The sequence below is a fragment of the Falco rusticolus genome, chromosome Z (genome assembly GCF_015220075.1).
Source record: "Falco rusticolus isolate bFalRus1 chromosome Z, bFalRus1.pri, whole genome shotgun sequence".
NCBI classification, from domain to species: Eukaryota; Metazoa; Chordata; class Aves; order Falconiformes; family Falconidae; genus Falco; species Falco rusticolus.
Window position 1 is genome coordinate 31,081,478 of NC_051210.1, and position 24,639 is coordinate 31,106,116.

At 38.5% G+C, this 24,639-nt stretch overlaps 1 protein-coding gene across 1 annotated transcript in view; it reads right to left on the bottom strand.

Annotated features, from left to right (window-relative positions):
• Positions 1 to 24,639, bottom strand: part of GAK (cyclin G associated kinase) — a 70,515-nt gene that overhangs the window by 32,110 nt on the left and 13,766 nt on the right. Inside the window, exons 4-13 of the mRNA XM_037373867.1 lie at positions 22,693 to 22,807; positions 22,111 to 22,253; positions 19,629 to 19,754; positions 18,416 to 18,505; positions 13,626 to 13,761; positions 12,397 to 12,509; positions 11,716 to 11,827; positions 9,380 to 9,503; positions 457 to 506; positions 178 to 358 (exon numbers count right to left, since the gene is read on the bottom strand). Of these exons, the coding sequence (XP_037229764.1) occupies positions 178 to 358; positions 457 to 506; positions 9,380 to 9,503; positions 11,716 to 11,827; positions 12,397 to 12,509; positions 13,626 to 13,761; positions 18,416 to 18,505; positions 19,629 to 19,754; positions 22,111 to 22,253; positions 22,693 to 22,807 (1,190 nt within the window). The remainder of the gene's footprint in view (positions 1 to 177; positions 359 to 456; positions 507 to 9,379; positions 9,504 to 11,715; positions 11,828 to 12,396; positions 12,510 to 13,625; positions 13,762 to 18,415; positions 18,506 to 19,628; positions 19,755 to 22,110; positions 22,254 to 22,692; positions 22,808 to 24,639) is intronic.

A 24,639-nucleotide genomic window follows, 5' to 3' on the forward strand; every position in this document is an offset into this window, starting at 1 on the left:
AGATTAAAGATTAGTCTTTAATCAGTTAAGTTTGGATTGAAAGCACACAAGCAGAACACAGGTCACTCTTTGACCTCATGTTTATACTTATTGTCACCTTTTTGCATTAGGCAGCCTATTTTAACATATTTCATACTAAAATGTTGAAGGTATAATCAAGACATTGTGTTGAAAGACCTTTTAAAGAAATACACAAAAACTATACGCACCCTATTATGGAATCTTGAAGGCCTGTATGTTCTCGGAGAGAGATTGTACACAGCATAGTGGCCAGGGTGTTTAGAGTCCAGATATAACCGCACATCTTCTATGTTATTTTTGATGGCAGATTCTACACCTTCAGCTGGAAAGGACATCACTGAAGACAGAACAACAAACACCATGTAAAGTATTGATTTTTTAATATATATTAAGAACAAACAGAAGTTATTCTGAAGACAGACATAGCTATCCTACCAGCAATTCTGGAAGTGATGTATGATATGTCCAAGTCTCCTTTTGCATAACTGAAACAAAATATATTGGAGTTAATACTGGGAAGTAGAACCATTCAAGCTGTAAGGCTAAACCCCAGTTCTCTCAGGCTACACCCACTACTATGAATATTTCATTTCTTCCATCAGAGGCTTGTCACCTCACATTTGAAGGTTTTTAGAACAGGGGTTGTATTTGAATTGTTATGCATTCACATCAGTCACAACAAAGTAATTTCTCGTGATTTTGCACAGATGCCTTCAGTGTTTAACTTCCTTAACTCTAGCCCCTGCTCCTACAGATAAATGTTCATAGCAGGTATATAATGAGGATGCATTAACAACTTTTATAGAGGACATCAAAATGCTTAAAACAATGACCATTTGTTGAAACATTACGTTTTAAATTATGTAGTTCTCGCTTATTACTATCTGGCCTAGATGGCCAAGCTGCCCAATTTCTGGATTCCACATGAATCCACAGGTACCTGAATCTCTTTCCTCATTTAAATAATTCCTCCAAAAATTCACTTCCAAAACTCTCAGTGAGCAAAGCATTAATCATTACTCATCCCCTTCTCATATAGTTGTCCACAGTTTTAAAGAATAGCCTTTTTTGAAAAACAGTCTCCCAGTGATTTTTTGTTGTTGTTGAAGTCCATTCCCTTCATCTCTACCCAATTACCCTCATTATGCCAGCAATTTTAAGACCACTGTTATTTTTTTGTTCCTAGCGTATCTGCTAGACTATTAACTATAGGCCTGTCCACCTGACCTTGATGCCAGGGAAGGTTATGGGGCAGATCATCCTGAGTGTCATCATGCAGCATGTGCAGGACAGCTGAGGAATCAGGCCCAGCCAGCAGGGATTCATGAAAAGCAGGTCCTGCTTGACAATCCTGATCTCCTTCTATGGCAAGATAACCTGCCTAGTGGATGAGGGAAAGGCTGTGGATGCTGTCTGCCTGGACCTTAGTAAAGCTTTTGACACTGTCTCCCACAGCATTTTCCTGGAGAAACTGGCTGCCCATTGCTTAGATGGGCATGCTTTACACTGGATAAAAAGCTGCCTGGACAGCAGAACCCAAAGAGTGGTAGTAAATGGCTGTACATCCAGCTGGCAGCCAGTCACAAGCGGTGTGCCCCAGGGCTCAGTACTAGGGCCAGTTCTGTAATATCTTTATTAGACTATCTAGACAAGGGGATCAAGTGCATCCTCAGTAAGGTGGCAGACACCACTAAGTTGGGCAGGACTGTAGATCTGCAGAGGGATCTGGACAGGTTGGACCAATGGGCTGAGGCCAACTGTATCAGGTTCAACAAGAAGTGCTGGGTCCTGCACATGGGTCACAACAACCCCACACAATGCCAAGGCTTGGAAAAGAGTGGCTGGAAAGCTGCCTGGTGGGAAAAGACCTGGTGGGTGTTAGTCAGCAGCTGGCTGAACATGAGCCAGCAGTGTGCCCAGGTGGTCAAGGCAGCCAACAGTATCCTGGCCTGTATCCAAAAAAGTGTGGCCAGCTGGACAAGGGGAGTGATCATCCCTCTGTACTTGGGACTGGTGAGGCCACACTTCAAATACTGTGTTCAAGAGGGATGTAGAGGTGCTGGAGTGTATCTAGAGAAGGGCAACGAAGCTGGTGAAGGGTCTGAGGCACAGGTCTTATGGGGAGCGGCTGAGGGAACCGAGGTTGTTTAGTCTGGAGAAGAAGAGGCTCAGGGGGCACCTTACTGCTCTCTACAACTACCTGAAAGGAGGCTGTAGGCAGGTGGGAGTAGGTCTCTTCTCCCAGGTAACTAGCAACAGGACAAGAGGAGACTACTTCAAGTTATGCCAGGGGAGGTTTAAGACTGGATATTACGAAAAATTTATTCACTGAAAGGGTGGTGAAGCATTGGACCAGGCTGCCCAAGGAGGTGGTGGAATCACCATCCCTGGAGGCATGTAAAAAACACCATAGATGCAGTGCTCAGGGACATGGTTTAGTGATGGACTTGGCAGTCCTGGGTTAATGGTTGGACTTCATGATCTCAAAGGTCTTTTTCAACCTTAATGATTCTGTGATTCTATGCTATATAGCAGGGCAAAAAAACTCGAAAAAAAGACTGAAGAGCCAGAGTACAAGCCAATACCCTTGAGTATAATCAGAGGTCTGCACTCCTGATCGGCAAAGTAAGAACAAGCCTCCACTACAGAATATAAGTAGCATATTATCTTCAGAATATCAAGAAGTCATCACAACACTATAATGCAGGTTTAAGAAACGCAGAGGCACTATCAAACCAATACTTCTATATCACTACAAAGTTTCAAGACACTGCTTGAAAGTGCAGACAGACCTAGGATACTGCACCCAAATTTTGAAACATTGAAACAATATTATGCTTTAATTCCTTATTGTTTGCTAGTAAAGGTGAAGGAGGCTGGAGGGACTGATTTAAAGATGATTGAAGATTGGGAGCAGGATTTTAGATAAGGCAAGAACATCTGTTCAGAAAGCAAGGACATTAAACGTTTATGTGGAATGGCATAATCAGTCTCCTAACAGTAGTAATGACCCAAGGTCTCAAGGGAAACTGGTATCACCACAAGGAAGTTTGAGAGTCTCACCAGACAAAGAACTAAAAATCCTCAACCTTGAAAAGTCTTGCATAAGAAGGTAGACAAAATGGCTAAGTAAACACTATTTCAAAATTCTTTCCATCTCTGGAAGGACGTAACTTCATCACCTAGTTCAAGTTGCAATACTATTGCAGTCAACAGCAAACTAAGGTAGAAATTTACGTTCAGAGGTAGTGATGAGCACAGTCCTCCATATGATTGAAGTGTCATTAGTTGCTTACATGCACCAGCTTCAAACAAGAAAACATGCAGGTAATTCTAATGATATCAGCTTTTTTTGACAGCAAGGTAAAGAACCACCTAATACGATAGCCTGAGAACAAAGAACCATCAGCACTTTGATGCTATATGCTCAGGTTAAGGAGCAACTTGAAACAGAAGTACAGAACTATTAAGAGCAAAAAAAAAAAAATTATAGTCCTCACACCCATACACCCATTCCCTTGAGAACACTTTCAGAGACTGACTTCTTGCTAGCAACACCACTCAATTCAGCTTTGCTTTTTACATCTGTGTAAACTGAAATGCAACATTATTAGAAGCATGGATCTCACCATACATACACCTCTGGAAAAGTGCAGCTTTGTACGTCAACAACAGAGCACAGCCAATTCAAGCTTGATGTCCTGCAGGAAAAAAATCTGTATGCCTGTTACAGACGAAAAAGCTTTAGAATGGTTGTGCTGCCTTAATTAAAATGTAGCTGCTAAACTGTGAAATCAACACAAGTCTCCTAAAACACATGAAATTGTCCTTGAATTACTATTCCTTGTACTTTATTCTGAAGATTTCAGAACTATTCCAGTAGTTAAGACTTGAACACAAGGTACTCTTTTTAGTGGAGTGTTTCATGTCAGATTGGCAACTGAGATTGCTTTAAATGGCAGGGAGGTGGGAAAGAAAAAAAAGGGATATTCTTCACACTGGTAAGCATTCCCACACATTTCAAGATACAGTCCTGTAACTAAGAATCAGGAATAAGGACTTTCTTTTCATGTTGTTAACAGCAGACATTTAATTTACATAGTGATGTTGCTGGCAGGTGTTAGCAGCAGAACATGCAAACAAATCAAGCGACTGCACAGAGGGTTTCTGGCTTGTGATCCATATGGAAAACTGTGTGCTTTTTAAGGCTCTAATTAAGCTAGACAGGACAGTAAGTTATGATGCCAATATTTAGTCACTTTTCTGATGATATCAGGCTACTTCAAGTTTTTAGTGAGAAGTCTAGTGGAAAATGTAGCAAACAAGATATGAATTCTCATTTTGCGGAATAAATACCTCAACCAAATCATAAGTTTTAATTAAATGTTAAAAACTTTTCACTATGTAAATGGTTGGTGTCATCAGCCTTGCCAGAGAACAGCTGCACTTAAAGACCACAACTAATAGTAAACAAAAGACCATTCCACCAAATTAAGAACAATTAAGTTAAAATTAACAATTCACAAAATAAACTAATTAGCATGCACCACAAAATTCTACAACAGCATATAGTTACCTTGTATTACTAACAGCTGAAGATGGGAAAGAATAAATGACAAAACTAACCAGCACAGCTACAATGTGAGCACACAGTTATCTTCAGTTAAATAATGCTCTTAACACCAAAAAATCTTCCTCCAGACATCTCTACAACTCATAAGAGTAGAAAAACATCTATTCATTAGCTAAATACCACCATTTTAACAGTTTATTTTCTAAAAGCCAGGAAGAAACATAGCACTGAAATTCACATAAATCTGTTCCCACTTGATTTTGCTTCATAAAACTGAATTAATCATTCAACTACTTAGTGCCACACAGATGCATGAAATAAAACATTAATGCAGCATCAAATCAGAAAGAAAGTTACCTCAGGAGCAAAGGAAGCTAGCAATAAAAGGCAGCTAATTGTTCCCTAGATTACTAGATCATAGACTCTTCAGTGAAGGAGACTGTTCTCACACACCAAAACAAGACCGATCATAAGTTTTGCATGCTGCTTTCGATACCAGTGAAGATTGGATACTTAAAACTAAATTTAGATACGTTTTTTGGCAGGGCATCTGTAACCCATGTGGATGCAGATATCACTAAGCTAAAAGCTGGTTAAGGGCACAGCAGCATCACAAGCAAGAGATGGATAAGCTGAACAGAGGTATGTTGAGGCTGCAGACTGAGTTGTCAGCCATACACAGGTACATCTGCTGGAACCAAGCTCCCTTGTATAGAGACACTCCTGTGCCAGTATCAGGCTCCTCCAAAGAGCAGGGTATATCTGGTCAAAGCGTGTATACACCCTAGTACTTCCCTTTAGGTCAGTTGGTATCAAAGGAGGGCAGAACCTCTGTTGCTCTGTGTTCTCTCTCATGTAGCTATAAACTGCTTCTGCCTGACCTGAATCTGCAACAGAGGTTGTGACACCTGCAAGTGAGGTGGCCTTGGGGACAATCAAGATGGCCCTCATTCACTCTCCTGTTTCTAGTAGCCTGTGACATATGTTTCAGTTTTCAGACTTTATTACTTATTAGAATAAAGAAGATACCAAAATTTGAATTAAGATAAAGGCAGCTATGGAGGAGAAGAAAAAAATAATTTTTGTAGCAACTACACAATACTAACTCTTCCACTGTGGTTTGGATTCAGTAAGAAGTCTGTCCGCAGGTAAAGGAAATAACTCCACAACTCAGAAAAGCAACAGTAAGTAGGAAACAGGGAGCCTGCCTAATGAGATGACTCCAACACAAGAAGTGCTTAAGTGTGGCGAGGAAAATGCATGACAAGGAAGAGAATGTCTGCTTCTCATGTTGGTTGAAGAGTTTTGGAAAGGCAGTCAAGAGTACAACAGTAAAGAAATATTCTCACATCCCTGATGGTATCAGCTGTAGCCACAGCACAAGTTTGCAAAGGCAGAGAATGACTATAACAGAAAAAGCTATGTCCTATTTTAGATGTGAACAAAAGCATTAACACTTGGATTGGTTAAAGCATAAATAATTTAAGAATGCACAAGCCCAGTGGTGGGACTCTCAGCAGCATGGTGAATGTTAAATGCTAAAGACCTGAGGCTACCTTAACTATTACATTAAATACATATCATTAAGTATTGCTTACATTAATTCATGTTTTGCCATTTCAGTGAACTGTTAAATACAGTTAAGATTCAAAATACAAGACGGACTTATCAAGGAATGAAAATTACAGAACAAAGAGCCACTGAAGAATATTGGCAAATTACAAGTGGACAGTTTCTCTTTCGGTATTGATTAAGTATTATCTGGAAATTAAGTAGTGAAGTAACTGGTTCTTATTAGTATAATTATGTATTTGGTGTGTTCCCTCCTTTTCTTTCACTCCCCAACCAAACAACTAAATTTACTCAGATAACACAAGAATACAAAAAGGCAGTTGTATGAAGACAGAGGGTCCTCCAATTAAACAAAAATCTGAGTTTCACATACCCTGTCAGAGATGATGTGCACAAGTCACTTGAATACAAACCCTTATTTAATCAGCTTAATCCAAAACATCTGGTGAGGGACTGATCTCTTCATGATGAATCTTGGGACTTAACACACACTGACAATCCTCTGTCAATCCATCACAGCCCATGGAAGTGCTATTTTCCCCATCAGCTGGAAAAGGCCTGTGGTTCTTTGATTGAATTTGGATATTACAATACTCTCAAGCCATTAAGAGGTACAAACCAAAACCTGGTCAGTTCTAGCGAATATCCACATGACTAATTAATACAAACAAGATGTAAAAGTAATGAGCTTTTCTTTGACTAATATTTGATAAGTTCCGCAAGACATGAACTGTCTCCAACAGTACTTGCGTTCCTGACAGAGGCTCAACCACTACCACAAAGGAAACAGTCACGCCAGAAAGTTTGAAGCAGCATAGAGGATTCTAGCAGTTCCTTACGTTCCATACAAATTTAAGGCACACATGATCCTGCTACAGGGCTCTGTGCAGGACTCTAGAGACTCAAGTTCCATCTCAATCATACTTTCCCATCTTTGCCAAAAAAGATTCTAACTCAAATGCCAAGCATATAGTTAAGCTGCAGAACACCAACTAGAAATTCAGAAGTAGCATAGTAGAAACTTCAAGACAGACGCAAGACTTATTTGGGGCAGTTACTATAATCTAAGCAAACAATTGTAGAGAAGAGCATGTGAACTGAACCGCATCTTTTCAGACAGCAAATACTCACTGTCCCATACTTCAGAAGCTGCCACATGATCTCTGCAGATGCATCTGGATGTACAGTTACCATTTTATTCTTTGCACGCTACACTAACTACAGAACCAAAGGAAACCACACAGACCAAAAACCCACACACCCCTGTTAGGCAAGAGAAATAAAAATAAGGTGCAGGCAAAAAGTAAACCATTCCATATTAAAAAGTCAATTTTAGACAGTCCTAATCCACCACTATGAAAATAGCACAAGATTAAATTTAAAAAAGTAATTAAACTTCCAGTGTCCTTTAAAAGGAAGCAACCGCTTGCAAGAGTGGGAAGAGGAAACTTCTTCACACGTAACTGACTGATGGAGGCACAATAATCCAGAAAGTCATGTGAAGACAAGAGCACAAGAACGTGAAGTATAGGAATACTTCAGAAGCACATAGTGCACAATCAAAATACAGTATCAGAGTAAGAACTAAAAGAGGAACACAGGCATGGGAGAGTAGGGCTTACAACTGTCAAAGGTAGAGAAGAATTTAAATGTTATCTGTCCCAAAGGATGAAAAGTAATTTCTCCACTGTGAGCCTCAAATCTAAGCAAAACCGGCAGAATTTAAGACAAAGAATTTAAGTACCTTTGAGTTTATAAATAGTAGAGCTGTCAAAGGCAAGGAATCTGCAGAATATTTCCATGTTTTACCACACAGTAAATTTCATTTAACAAGATACCACAAAAGGAACAGAAGTAGGACTGAAGACCAGTTCCACAGAAGGTAGCAGGTACAAGAAGGTAAAGAACAGAAGCCTGCAAGACAGCACAGTCAAAGAAATAAAATGGAGAGCAGTTGCTTAAAAGTTGTAGCTCATCATGTTACTTCATACATGGAATTCCTACAGTTCTGCTAAGCTGTTAACAAGTCACCATTTTTCATCATGCAAAAGTTCACTCCCCTTGTACACCTCCCTGTTTTCTCTTGAGTCAGTGTGGTTTAGTGTGGTTTCCACAGAGTGAGAAGTTTGATGCTACTGTGCCAGTTGCTTCTGTAGAAAGCTTAAGGACAAACCAAAGCTGCACAGCCTTTAAAAAAAAATACAGGACCTGGCCTTTCTAAGCCAAGCATAGGAAATTTAAACAGACTTAAGTGTAAGAGCAAACCCATAAAAATGCACTTGAAGTTGCTACAGAGGTGCAAGATCTACAGGTCTACCTTATATGATCATTACAAACATTTTAGAGCAGCATTATGAACAAATTATATTCAGTCACAGAAAAACACAATGCAAGCAATAGATTTCAGAAACCATAGTGCAGTATCCCAATTAAAGGGCCACAAATACTACAGTGATGGATAAGGTTCAGTATTCCTTAGGAGGTATTCAGTAGTGACTTACCTGCTCTTCCTAGAATGAAGAAAAATGTTTTACACTGCGTAAAATTTTATTATTAAAAAGTTATAAATCATACATATTGATCAATATTGATCATACAGAGGTACTAGAACATTTGGAATGGGACTGCAAGTCTGATTAGAAAAAAATAATCACACACTAGGTATGTGAGTACACATACATCAAAACAGGAGAGTATTGTTCTATGCAATACAGTGCAGATCCTCTGCCTTGAGGGCACAGGATTCGACCTGAAAACTAACCAAAAGAGCTCATACAGTATTTCCCCGCAGTTTTTCTTCTCACCTCCATTCCCTTTATTTGTACCTTTCACCACTCCATCTTTCTTATTTCCTCTCTTATTTATGGAGGCCCTATCTACTAATTCAATTCATTCATTTTGAATCATGATAGTCCTGTTCCACACCTCTCCACCCTGCTCCAGCCCCACCTGCTCGTATCTCTCCCCAGCTTTCACTATCTAAAATACAGCAGGGAAATTAGTACTAATGGACAGGCTTTTGCACCCATTCTCATTTCTAGTATATGACTGCTATAGTAACTTTTGTATTAATATAATTCATAGTATCTTTGGGCTGGCTACTAGAGCTCATACTTGGAAAAGTATGCTAAATCTTATCACTTCTGGAGTAAGCTCCTGACCCTTCATTTAGAAATCTTACCAGCAGAACTTGGTTTTTGGTTTTTTACTCACTTGGCCACAGACTGGATAACTTTAGAAGATGTATCCTTAATATTAGTGAAAAATCGCTCTGTTCCACCCCTCAGAATATCAAAGAACCCTCCATAAGTCTGGTCACATTCCGCAACGGTCAGGCCTAGAGTAGTTGAATAAAAATAATTGTACTTTAAGTCATATCCTGGAACGGGCTCCATACTAAAGCAAGTTGCCTACAAAGCTGGAAGTGAATGCACATACAGCCTATGCCTTGCTGTAAGGCTCACAGTTCTGAAGCTCGCCTTCATTATGACCTATGCAAAAAACAATACCTCCTGTGGTCAGGAGGTACCAGCAAACTACTGAACACATTTTTAATAAACTGTCTGCATTTAAAAGAAAACAAAGTAAATAATTTCTTTAAGTCAAGCATATATTTCATATTGCCAGTGAAGCAAAATACTGTATTTTTTTTAGCATTAGTCTCTTAAAGTGCAGCTTATTATTAGCAAATGCACTCAAGCACCCCCAGCTGACACAGTTTAATGATTTAATGCAGGACTTCAAAAGCAGCTGGTATAATTAAGTTTACTTCTGAAGCACAACATCCCAGCTAGCACAGCACCCCAGCATAACATCCCTATTAATATGACTGTATACAACAGTACTTATTCTTGCACAAAACAGATGGCCAGACAGTCTTTTGACTATAATCCTATTAGGAAGCTGGATTCTTCCACAGGAACTGATACACCGATAACATTACTGCAACAAATATTAACCAATTTTAAAAGTTTCTCTGCAACATTAATATCCTTTGTCTCATTGGCAATTCAGCACAAGTAGTATCAAGAAAAAAATATCAAGCTGGAAGGAAAGTTGAATACAGTATGAAATATTCCCTCAGTATCTTTTACTTAATTGAAATGTTCTACATTAATATATATTAAGATGCGTGCAGAAATTGCCTTTTAAGAAAAAATCAGATGCAAATAAGCTTATCAAGCTTCTAATTTTCTTTTTTTATTTTAAATGAAGTGCAGGTATTTTCACCTAAATGAAGTGTAGAATACCTGTTTTTACAGAATAGGTATATCAGCCTTCAATTGTCTTTCTAGAGACGTGTTTTGGTTGACTCAATTTATTACTGCTACTCAAACTACCATTTTACAGTTTTCTTAGATGAAACCACACCTTCTCACCGCTGATGTCCTACGGTGCAACCATCTTCTGAAGTCCTCCCTGCACAATCCTCCCATAATTAGCTGGGCTCAAAGCAGTACCAGCTATGTACAGAAAGTACTGACTCGACAGCCAACAAACTGAGTTTAGGCTGTTGCTTTTTCCCTTTTAGTTTTGTCGCTTCCTAAAGGCTCATGTCTGACAGCCTCAATAGCTTTAGTCTTTGATCACTCTATCGGATGAACTTCAAACTATTGCAAGGGGTCACAAATCTTTTTGGCAGGGGAGAGAGGAGAAGAGAGCGGTAGATCCCCGATGCTTACAGAATAATTTTTTCCTTATACAGGCTTTCTGCAGGCTCGAAGAAATACATGTCAGGTCCACGACTACTTGGCATTAATGAACTACTGTGGTCCATAACCAAAATCCCTACAACTGCTTCTGTTTCTTTACTGGACTACCTCGACTGTTAGACACCAAGCCTGTTTTAGCATACAGTTATACCAAAAGCCACAGAATGGCTACTATCTTTAAGTTTTAACCTATCTGATGTTAAGTAGCATTTATTGGAAAATAAAGACAACTGTCATTTTCTTACACCGAAGATCCAATATTGTGCACAAACTCAGGATATGTAGTGATTTCAGTAACTTCTGCCACAAAGTAACATGGTTTCAGTTAAGACACAGCAATAAGATTTTTTTTTTTGAAGAGAAATGTAAACTCTTAAATTCTCTTTAAACAAGACACTTTCAAGTATCACCGCCTCACTGAACTGGAAGTTTTGGATTTAAAATAAGCTATTTTTGTTGGTTTGTCATAACCTGAAGACTACTTTCTCTATAGCTTTTGTTCTTAAGAACATTATTGCTTATTGTATACACCACCTCCATCAAGTTTTAGCTCACTTATTTCAACTCTCCCACATCTACAGGTCAATAATGCATTTTAGTTTCAATTTTACATAGGAAACCAGATTTTAACTTGCCCAGCAATGAAACTGAGAAATTCAGATATGCATGTATCTATGTACAACCAAACCCTGCAAAAAAATTAAAACAAGGTTAGAAACAATGATATAAATGCAAAATAGCTAGTACTTGTGCAAAGTGTCTAAAATCCTCAAATTATTTTTTTTTTTCACATAGAAGATACACATTTACAAAGATGAAGTCTTTTACTGCACTCACCTGCATTGTACATATTGTTGAGCTGTCCTGCAGGCTTGGAGCTCTGTGAAATGGAGGTCACTGATGTCCGAGGCTGAGCATTGTTTCCATAGCCTCCATTCTGTTCCAGGAGCTGAAAACATTAATATTCACTGTGAGTATTTTCTGGCCAATTCAGCCAACTTCTTATGCTTTGTAATTTACTACTTCTTGGTGAGAACAAGCAAGCTGAACCTCAGCAGAAACCAGGAAGTTAAGAAACACTAATTGATTAACTTGCAGTGTTGTGCAAATTAAATATCGAACAGAAGACACCTAAGTGGGTTTCGAGTTCCTATAGGCATGGTCTTCATATACTAGATTTTTCTGTGGAAGTTCATTATGATTGAATGCAGCGTGTCACACAGAACTTGCACATCCAAGAATGACCCAGTATATGAGAAGTTTTTCAACAAGAAGTAAGAACAACTAGTTTCCTTTGATGTCATGCAAGCTCTGTGCTTTAAAAGGCATATTTTCAAAGATCCTACAAGTGATACAGATCAATTCACAGTTGAATTTCAAAACAAATGAGTGTGAAGTTTACAGAAGACTAAGGAACAGGGGATCTGCTCTGACATCTGTTACTAAACTCACACTCACTAGATAAGAGAGGAGAGAAAGGAGGCCTAATCAATAATACTCCTTATAAGACATCTTTACCTCTGTGATGGGGGATTTAGGATTCACATTCCTAGCTGCTGCAATCTCCTGCAGTTGATTCACAAGTTCAGTGATTGACAGTCTCTCCTCTGGGTTCACCTTTAAAGTGGATCCTAAAAAAGGAGATTCAGACAATGTAACAGAAACCCTTCAGAACTTTTCTCCCAGTACATAATAATTTCTTCAATGCACTCCAGTGCAATAAGCAATCAAACACATGAACAGAGTGGAGGAACTGCTACATCTATATCAAAGTATCATTGCCATAACAGGTATCCATGAAAAAACACCATTTAGTGTAGAAGAATGGCTGCAGAAGCGTGGCCTTAGAATCTCTGAAGATCTGCACAATCCAGGCCTGGTATTAGAACAGGCCTGTAATCAGAATTGTACTGAAGTTGCTGTGCTGAAGATAACAAGAAAGGTGGCCTGGAGCTGTTCTTGAATCCTGAGACTAAGTTATGTTGTGCCAACAGGCCGTGGCTGTAACAAGCTACAGCTGCTGGGAAAGCAGGTGCAGGGCCAAGAAAGATGGGGACCAGTATGGGAAAATAGGGAGTAACAAACTACAAGGCTGAAGCACAGCAACACAATTACCTACATGGATAGAATGCTTATTTTAGTCATGATAACGTGCACGTTTAGAGACTACTAACCAATTATATTTCTGCTTTACGAATATGCATGTGTATCAGTTCTATATAAGTAGTGCTAGAAACTAATAAAGTTGAGCAAGATGCATAACTCATATTGAGCGTCTTCTTGACTCCGGTGAACCCTTCTTCCAACAGTTTAGGACTCAGAGTATTTCTAGCAATATACTTTAGGATCAGTCAATGAACAACCTCAAAAGTAACTTTATATCCAATACTGTTGGAGCTGGAGACATATTTCTGGCACTGTAATTAAATTTTCCAGTTATCTATTTGAAATTTAAAGAAAATAGTTTTAAAGCAAATTCAAGGAAACTATATCAAAACACTAGTTGCTCCTACGGACTAATTCAGATCCTAATCAAGACAAGCAACAGCACTAAAACAACCAAAAGTTTCACTTACAATTCCCAGATTTATAGATAATGGATTAAAATTTTTAATAGAACAAGAGGTTGTTGAAGTTAACCTTTTTCACTATAACATGTCAATAACATTTAAGTATCAATAACACAACATTGTCAATAATGAGATCTATGCATAAAGATATCAAATTAAATAAGACTGTAAACTTACGAATGAGATCATGAAACACAGAATAGCGGGTGTCATTTTGTGGGAAGACATATTTCCCATTCACTATGCGAAGCTTCGCTCCATCTTCGAATGGATGTTGCCTAAAGCACAGCAAGTACAGGATACAGCCCAGAGCCTACACAGAGATAAAGGTAGAAACATTTCATAGAATCATGAAATTATTTAGGCTGGAAAAAAAACCTTAAGATAGAGTCCAACTATTAACTGCCAAGTCCATCACTAAACCAGGTCCCTAAATGCAACATCTACACGTATCTTAATACCTCAAAGGATGGAGACTCAGCACTTCCCTGGGCAGCCTGTTCCAATGCTATCGTAATAACCAATTTCAGTTTCCCCTGGCACAACCTGAGGCTGTTTCCTTCTGTCCTGTTGCTTGTTACCTGGGAGAAGATACCTACCCCACTTGGCTACAACTGCCTGAAAGGCAGCTGTAGAGAGCAACAAGGTCTCCCCTCCATCTCCTTTCCTCCAGACTACACAACCCCAAGGATTAAGAAACACCTTATCCTGTACCTCTCTACACCTTATGTTGTGCCCCATGACAGATAGCATCGTGGTCCTACAGGAAGCTGGTAGGTCTCCACAGCCATGGACAAAAGGAGCTCTGCAGCATCCACCTTCTTTCTGTGAAACTTATCACAGAATGAACAAAGTTTATAAATGTAAATTTTCTGATTCATGAACCCACTGGCTCGTTCTTCTTCTTGTTTGTGCTGTGTTTAATTCAGGCAATGATATTTAAAGCAGAATTTTAGACTATGAAATTGATTAAGCTTCCTAATACTGTCTGCAAATCACAGTTTTCCATCAACTGCTGATTCATGCAACTCTATGTATATTCCCAGTGCTTTAGAGATCAGCTTCGTAGGCTTTTAGAAATAATTAGCATTGATGTTTCTCTGAGGACAGAACACTTAGTGAAACATTCATTTGTTTGGCATGTCAATTAGAGAACTCCAAGCAGCAGTACTGCTACTAAATAGGTTTGTGGGGTTTTCAGGTTCAGGGATTCTCCTATTCCTGCCTCTAAAAATCCATTTTATGAATTTCTCAGTATAGAAAAAATTACTAGTCTTACAACACTGAACATGTTCAAGACCAGGATTTTTCTTACAAAAAGTCTCAGAAGTTTTATTTCATATCTTCATCCTGTGCTTCAAGAAGACTAATATTATTTGTGGGGACAGAATTTGGTCTTTTGTGTTTCTAACTCAGATGCATTCTGCTATGCAATCCACCAACTAAGTAAACATTTCAGTATAAATCAGTTTAAGTGACACTAGGGTGACAACATCATCTCTAAAAGACTTGCTTTCGTAAAGATTTGAAGAAAATAAGCCTGAACTGACAGCCCCTTTATTCCCTACAGTCAGAAGGCTATTCAATTCTTGTACAAAATTTAAGATCATTTTCAGACAAGTTCATACAAGCCTCAAAAATCACAGAACTGGGACTACCACTTTCTGGGAGCTCTGAAATTCCTTGGTATGCCCAAACCCAAGACCTGTGCAACCTGACAAGGGAACAGCCACCAAAGCTAGAAGTCAGTTTGAACTCTAATCTGTGAATAGTCCAGGTGTTACAGATTAATTCGGATAATCTCATCTGTTACTTCAGCAAAAGTTTATATATATATTTTTAATATAAATTAACATATGAAATATACTGGCAGAGATATACTATTGTAGTAAAACCATCTCCATCTGACCTGTAAAAGTTTAACAATAAAGCATCCAATACCTCCAAGAAAATGTTTGCACAACAGAATAGAAAATTCCTCCTCAAAGTTTATGCTGAACCCTGTCTTAGTTGCTTGACCATATGGGCTTCTACAGCACCCACAAATAAAAAAAGCCAGTGACTATGTTAGTTAAGCAATCTGCTCACTGTCTCCAGTCCTCTACATGGACCACCTCCAACTGTCCTTGGCTGTCAATTGATCCCAAGAACAGTTTCAAAGATTTGAATGTTATTAAAGTCTCAAAGGTTTAAGATTTAGTTACTCCAGAACACTTACCAAGTCTCTCAATCCAAGGCCAGAAATAAACTGTATATATTAATTCTGTATTATTGTATAGCAAGTATATTTTGTCAGTCTGTTGACAAAAAGCTCTCCGTAGCGTATACACTGAGGCATCATATAGTCCACATTAATTAAAATCCAGCAGGGGAGTACAGGAAATACCACCTACTCTGTTACAGAAATGCCTGTTTACAAGCATGTAAAGCAGATCATAATTTAGTTGGGAGGAATGAAACTACTCCCTGCGCACCATGCACATCAGAAGACAGCAGCCACAGAGGAAAGCACAAGGGCAATCAGCTGAGCACACAGAAAGTGAAAAGACCACTTAGATTTTATCTTTAGTTTAATTGCTAGAGAATGTTTTTCATTCCATCAGCTTTATCTGTAATTTAGGACTGTAACAGTGATACATTTAGAATATTTTAAACACCAGTTTCGATTCCATGTGGCTAAAAGGCAATTCCAGTTGCAGCAAGGCAATTTCTCAAAGCCAACATCATGCACATAGCCTCAGCACCAATACACTTAAGAGAAGAGCCCATTATCTGTAGATGTTGCTCAAAAGCTGCATCTATACATCTACTGTAGTCCATCTACAGAAGCTACCTGGATCAGTCTGACACTCGCGTGCCAGCACGTAGAAAAGCAGCATGACAGAGTGACCAAACATAACTAGGAATTACTTTTTGACCTGCTGCTGGGCCTTCATGAGCAGCTAATTTAACCTTTCCTTAAGGGGACAGTGGGGTTGGGGGTGTGTGTGTGGTTCTAGTAATGTTTGGCCTTGGCAGGGGTGCTTGAAACAAATCAAAATTCTGTTATTTTTCCACTGACCAGCTTCAGGCAATAATGAGCACACTTCAAATGATGAGAAATTCTACAATATAGCTGCAGGATGACACACAGGTTTTACAGCAAAGTACTTTCTGCATAGAATTAAACTACATGAAATCTAAAGAGATCATTCGGCTCCTGCAGAATTGAAACCTGCAAGGTGACTCACACTGATCAGAACAATTTTTTACCAGATATTGATAAGGATAACCTAACTTTGAAATTAACACACGCTGAAATTATTCCAAAGCACAAATTTCTGAAAAAGCAAAGAAGTGCAAGAGTGGGAGTACACAAAAGGCCTTTCAAGCCAAAAGACAATGTCAATGAAGAAGAATCTTCATGCCAAGGTAAAGCCTGTCATTTTAGTGAAATTCAGTTGAATTTCAGTTCCACAGAACTTCAGAAACCACATTAATTTGGAAAAAATGGAACTAAAGTTATTTGAGTTTAGTGTTTATTTTCTGAAGATCTCTAGACTTAGGTAGGAAATGTACAGAAAGCAGCTGGCCGAGCCTAAGGACCTCTGCTCTTACAACCACTAACCACATTCCCACTGTGGCATCTATGTGGTTGATAACTAACGTTTCATCTATGCCACTGTTCTAAGAAAGGTATTTCTATCTCCTTTATGCTTTCAAGCCCACACAGTAGCAAGCACACAGGCCTTACAACCATGAGTGTTACTCACCCTATCTGCTCTCTTCTTGAAAACTACTTTGTTTATCCTAATCACAAACCACACAACCAGTGATGCTTCCTGAGACAGCGCCATATTCTATTGCCAAATACTTTGCATGTTTTCACTGAACCCAGAGTGCAAAGGAAAAAACACAGAACATGTTCCAATAAAGGCATGGTAAATGGAACAGCTCTTCCAAAGATACAGCAGGAGACAACCACTACGTTAATTCTAATGGATACAGAGTCCTTTAAACAAAAAATAAACTGCAAACTGCCCTTCCAAGTGTGGTTTTTGTTAAGTGCATTTGTAGCATTGTGTTTAACTGGATGTAATATTGGCTCAGACTGCCAGCATTTAACACATGCAAAGCAGCCAAATGGACAGAAAAATGTATTTTTCCTGGTGCTTCTTCACATATCAGAAGAAAACCGCTAACAGCTTTTGTAGTGGAATAAGAGTTTCCACAACATCTTGTAACTAAACTGAAGTTCTGCGATTCCTAACAAAAACTTTTAAAGCACCAGTATTTGTCTTTTGACACACTCCCAATGCAGACAACAGCTGAACATCCTGACACCTGCCTGTATGAAAAATATGCAATAAACAAAGTCCCTAACCACAAAGTCACTGGGCAGTACCTCTGTACTATTACAGTGTTACACAACTGGAAAAAGGTACAATTGAGGATTTAAATATTTGCCTTTAATTCTAGCTACAGATTTTTTAGTGAATGTTAACAGCTTATCATGCTCCCTACACAAAGCATGAATGATTTCTGCATCATTCTCATCCTTCCTACCTGTCAGTATTTTATCTAGATTCAGTACCTAGACATAACCATTCTGAACCCAGCAACAGGCTGTCTCACTCATGGCAGCACATGAAAAGCAAGAATCTGAATCTAAGGACTGTAAGTATTCTGGCTCTATGGCAGCAAGTTCCAACTAGGCAACAGCTCTACTGAATGTCAAATTTGTTGAGCAATGTCTCTCATAGTGGAAGTCAAGCTAAATCTGAGAGAAAATCTCAAATATGACATCTCGTTCTTTTAATACTTAGATACACCGTTCATACTATTCAAGTTTTATTTTGACATGATAGTCTATTCTATGTTTATTAAGGTGCTTTTATTTATTTAATAAGCAAATTAACATGAAGATGGCAAAACCAGTTTCACTATGACATAAGCAGCTATGATACAGCAAGAGAAAAATTTCTTACCCAAATGTCCTGTTTTTCACCAATTGGAAAATTTGAATACAAGTCTATCATTTCTGGTGTCCTGTACATCGGCGTTGTATTCCTTGTGATCTGCAGAAAACAGAATTGCTTGAAACCAATTTGCATAATAAGTTCTAACTGCATTCAACCACGGAAACAGTCTTAACTTTGAAAATTGATTACAGAAATACTTGTCAAGGCAGAAGCCATCAATTGAATCCTGGAAAAGTCACAATAGCTTTGATTTAGAGGCCAGATAAAGAAGTTAGTACTCAAATAACACTGTGATATTCAAGAGTCCTTCCAAAGTGTAAAGCACAAAGTAAAATGACAGTTCTTCATGAAGGAAAAAAAGCAGTATGAATATAAAGAACATAAATCAACAATAAAACAAGAAGTGAATTCATGCTCCAGTGTGTATTTCCCACTTCCTCATCACATTTAATGACAGTGCAGACACATCCAAAGAGTTAAGCCATGCTCTCAAGCATCCTTGAAGAGACCTTTTCTACCATTTTCTGGCATAGATTATACAAGACAGTGGTACAACACCATCATTTCTTCTCCAGAAACTGTTGGATTGCTCTCTAAGGATGCTGGATTCAAAAACAAGCAGAGTTTACAAAGACTTATGATATCACAAGTTGCACACAATTTGAAGTGACTGTATTTTGCTACACTTGAAAGTCTGAATCCAGTTGATGTAATACATGAGATTTACCAGCATTACTCTCAACTCTAAGAACAAATGCACTTTGCAATATTACACTGCGTGCCTGACACCACCACTGTAGTCCTAAAGGCACTGCAATACTGCATATTCAAATCCTGCTGAGCAGACTCGCCACCTCTTTATATATCATTAAACTGAGAAAAACAGATGAGAATGTGAGAATCACTTCGGCATAACCAATTTTTGACTTCCTGTTAAGAATGCAATCAGAATAAACTCTAGTAAACCCTTCTGCTTTCACACGAGATTGCAGAATGGACACTGCTCAAGTTGAAGCAGTGTTTGTATATGCAGCTACAGAACACAAGCTGTGATAGTCTCCAGTCAGTGTTTAAACTCTGGCAACACAAATACAAAACCAAAACTTTATGAATGGAAACAATCTTCGGTTGCCTTTGAAGTCCCATGAATCTGTATCAGATTAAGAGCAACAGTTAAATGAATCCACTGTTGATATTAATTACATAAAAACAGTCTCACCTCTTCTTCAACCAGCGCTCTCTTTTGTGCAGACCAGTTGTAGTCAGGATAGTAAGCTATAGTTGTAGCACTACCGAAGTCACAAAGTTTAATTGTTCCTTGGTTACTAATAAGCAAGTTTTCCACCTTCAAAAAGAGGTAGAACAACAAATTAAAGATGCCTTTATTTTTATTTTTCTACACTAACACACATGCTTTTAAACACCAACTCACTTGTGCATATATATAAAAAAAATATACTCACTTTAGCCCAGAGAGTTTTCAGACTGTGCTGTAGATTTACATGGTAGCAATACAGCCAGTTTTTTTAAAAGCAGCACCAAAGCCACTATGAGCAGAAAATAAACCCCAGGGAAAAAAAATCGTTTTGTTAGTGCCTAAGAGGCCAGTTTTTCAGAGGACCACTTCTAGAAGCAGTGTCTTGGGATCCAAATATTTTCATGCATAAAAACTGAACACTGTTAGCTTAATTGCAGTGGATTGGATGTTAGGACTGCTGCAGACATAGAACAGGAAGGTACTAGTAGAGAGGTAGGCTGCTGGGCGACACCCAGAAAGATATAGCTGTGACCCTGTGCAGAGATAGAAACCAGCGATTTGAGGACCATATGCTGCCAGAATTTTTTCTACTTCATAAAATCCAGCCTTCCTGGATTGCTAAATGGAATGCAGAAGAAACTTAAAGGGAGGGTAAAAGTAGGCAGAAGTATTGTGGAGTCATAACCACCAAAGGGCTGAAAAAAATTTGTACCTCTGGATAAAATCAGGAAAATATGTAGAAGTTAAGAGGCGTATCAGTAACATTGCAACACCACACAGAGAGCTAAGTTTGTCTTCCCTCTGAAACCACAACTTCTCTGGACTCCCTTCTGTAAAACCTGTTTTCAGAACATCCTATTAGCCTCCCCAAAAACTACACTAGCATCTCAGGTCTTGTTGCAGGTTGGCTCAAAACTCTGACCTACAGTTTTTTATGCTGCTGACCTTAGTTCAACCTTCTAGAAAGCATAGCAAAGTTAAGTGATCCCTGTTTGGCTCCTGGTTGTAGTAAGGTCTCTGCCTGTTGCAGAACAACTATCATTTGATCTTGCTTTGCAGCCTCTTTAACATGAAACCAACATGCAATCAAATTCCTGCCTTTTCCCGTATTTTATTTCTGCCAGGAACTTGCATTACTTGACAAGAAAAAAATGAATTACAGCATCAGTTCAATTTCTGTGGAGCTGGCTATGTAAGAAATTGTGTATTTATTTGCAAATAGCTTTCCACCCTGTTTTCAGAGAAGAGATGCATCTTTTCTATGAGCTTTTCTAGGGGCTAGGGTACATGAATTTCAGTGAAGAATAAAAGATTTTATTTTAGAAAGTAATGCCAAGTTCTATCCCAGCTGGGTTAAAATTTCTTTGACATGACCTTGAAGCCTGCTCAATGGTACTGAGGGGAAAAAAGTGCATCATAATCGAAATTATTTTTATATTAAGAGGCTATACTAGTGCCTAACACGAAAGCTTTCAACAGGCTTGAAAACACTTAGCACGTATTTACTTTTAAAAAGCGGCTTGGTTTTCTTCTCCCCAAAGTAATCTAATACATACTTAAGAAGAAACAAGTTTTCCTTTCTTTTTATATTCAGCTGATATCACATCAAGCAGCTGACATGTAAACTTCAGACACTGTTTCAGGAATAAAAATCTTCTCTTATTTTGTTTATATTTACAGAGACCAACTCCTTCCACTACGTTCAAACGTATATGTAGTACAGCAGAGACTCACTGATGATTAGAGCTCCTTTCTCTAAAGGGCAGCATACATGTAAAGGTGAACTCCCTGCCTTCAAAATACAAAATTCAAAAAGTCCTTCCAAATCTCCAGAGTTTCTAAGGGAACACCACCTTCTACAGCATAACCCCAGAGCAATCTTGGTAAAGGCAACAGAATGAAAATTAAGAAACAAAATAGATCGTGAATTATGCCTACCAAACTTTAAAATTCAAGTTAAAAACAAACCATAAAATGCAATGCAAGTTGTTAGTTCTAAAACTAAGAGCTTACTACACATTCTTAAAGACTATGTAATCTTTCACAGAGAATGTTATTTCTTTCCTCCTTCAAATCTTTACCTCTTCTATTTAGCAATGTTCTCACCTCTAAACTGCAACTCACAAGTTCTAACTGGTTATTTTATCAAAAGTCAACTACTTAAAGACTAACTCAACCAGCTAACCATGATATACTACTTTTCTGTCAGCATGTTCAGAGAGAGTACAAGTAGCACTAACCACAAGGAAAAGACATGAAAAGATGCAAGTATTGCAGTGAGGAAATTCAAGTGAGTGACATCCAAGTGGTCCTGGCAAGGCAATACACACAAGCACTATGCTCAAGGGTGTCCACTCTATTCGATCAAGTCTTAACACCGATTCAGCCAAACATACTCTCTGCTGTTTAAAAATTCAGCCTTTATTTAAACGTTGTAACATACCTTTAAATCTCTATGGATAATAGGAGGCTTCTGTTTATGCATATGCTGCACTGCTCTGCAGGTCTGATAGAAGATCTTCAAAACTGTGTCACAGGAAATAGCTCCTTTGGACTCTACTTTCTTTAAGAATTCCACCAGCTGTCCTGCAGGAAATCAAAGAAGTTCACATAAGCACACACAGTACACCACAAATTCTGAAAACTTGGCATGAATAGACAAACACTTCTTGTCAAGGAAGATTTACAGTTTCAAGTTGTAATATTAGATGAATATTCTGAAAATGGCAAATTCACACCAACTGCAATGCCATAGGAAAAGGTGCTCTAAGGAAGTATTCTTTCCCTTCCTTCCTCTGTCTAGTCTCAAACACTAAGAACTTGATGATCACCTCATATTTAAGATGAGGTTGAACTGTAGTCTTAAAAGAACATGATCCTTTATCTTATGAAGGATGCGGCTGAACTCCAGCTCACGAACTGAACTATGCTATCTTTAAGAGGATTTCAAAGCTTCTAAGCTGTGAAGAAACCTGGGCAAAACAGCTGTCAGAAACAACATGCACTCTGGGAAAAGAAAGTTTACCTTTACACAGCTCTGTAAGCAGAAGAAACTCTCCCTGTCCTGTATCAGATTCTTCTTTTCCAATAGATGCAGCAGAACAGAACTGGACAATGTTGGGGTGACCGGAAAGTTTTTTCTGGAGATAACACGTTCAAGGAAGACAACTGCCAAGTTTATTGATACTACTGTATAAAGCAGTTCACAGCCAAGTCATTTGAAATGTTAGCTTAAAACCACAGAAAACATCACAGCTGCAATTAAAATGCTAAGTAGAACAGAAAAATCCATGCCTCAGCTGAAAAAAAAAATACTTCAGGGGAAGACACTGAAGGTAATGTAATAAAAACATAACATAAAACATTAAAAAAAATCCTTGTGATTAAGGTTCTCTAAGAAAACTGGACTTCAGTAACTAACAGGCCTAGTTACTTCTTTTTCTCTTTTGACAATGACTGCAAGGTATTAGGTACAAGTACAAGAGAGATCTTTTAATTGTCAGGTGCTTCTTTAGTTGGCTGATCAAGAAAGGGCTGTTATATCAACACCTGTCTTTACAAAGCAAGTATTTAACCAAAACAAAGTTCAAAACAAATGAAAGCTCTAAAGGACCCAGGATCTTATCCTCCCATCATTAGTAATAATTCTGTACACTAAAACCTTAGCCATGCTTCACTTCCAGTTCAAAAATTCAAGGTATCCTTTTTTAAATATGTAAAGGGGAGTAAAATGTGAGTGATCTCAGACCCTGCCAGTGGAAGTAACACTACAACATGCCTCTGTGTTGCCCCTGGTATGCACCACCTCAGCCATATGCTGAGACTCATGCCTATGAGGAAAACACACAGTATTTACAAGATGCATTCACCAAGTTTGGAGAGAAAAAAGTGAAGACACAGTAAGTCAAGCAAAGCTATACAAAAAGGGCAAGCTGGATCCACCAAATTAGAATGACTCCAATGTACTACTTTTATCTTACGCATTTCTTCACAACCTTTTACTCCAAGCTGCAGGAATTAATTTCATTTCAAAATTATATCTTGGAAAGTCAGCAACAGTTAACTCTCGTTCATGTCATACATATGCCTTAATGAGCCTGAGCTGTGGAAAACATCCAAAGAATATTCAGGTTCCCTACTGCTGGCAAGATACAGCGTAGCTAGAAAATATACAGTGCTATGGTAGTCTGTTCTTTGCAAGTGTACCTCTAGCGAACAGTATTTAGTGTTAAGATTTTGCCAAGCATTTCACTAATCATAGGAAGAGATGTTTGAGTGGCTTAATTTAGTATCAGTGGGCTTGCCTAGTAACTTAAAATGAAGCTGAATACTAAAGAGTAGAAAATAAAATAACAGCACACCACAGCTACTCACTGACTCTTGAAATAAACTGAGGGTCAGAGTAGATGCTGTGGAGCAAATACTGAATTTTCTGAAGCCAGGGATTAAAACACTCTGAGATTGCTTTATACCCGCAAGATTACATTATACCCTACCATCTAATGTCACTGAAGACAAAAAGGACAGCAACAACACTGAAAAACATCTGCTTCTTGTTTCTGATGCTGAAGTGCTGAGGCCTGAGCAACAGGCCCTGAGCTAAAGTTGGCCTCTACATGAACCTGCCAAACAAACTTTTTTTATATATATATATATATATATAATTTTTGGTATCCTATCATTAGCAAAATATGCTTAGTGAAAGATGTAGCTTCAATAAAATGTAATCATTAGTGAAGATACAGTGCATCCCTCCTTGCTTAGAGGCAGGGGGACAAGGCTGTGAAACCAATGGTTGGCCTTGTTTGGAAACTGGTGGTTAAAATCCAGTAGACAAAGGAAACTCCCTTGGTTCCCCCCTGAGCCCTGGCCAGGCTTGGGTGGGATCTGAGGGGAGTAAAGCCAGGTGTTTCCACATTTGATATTAAGTGAGCTTGTTTATTCAACAGTATAAAACAGGGGCCCTCACACT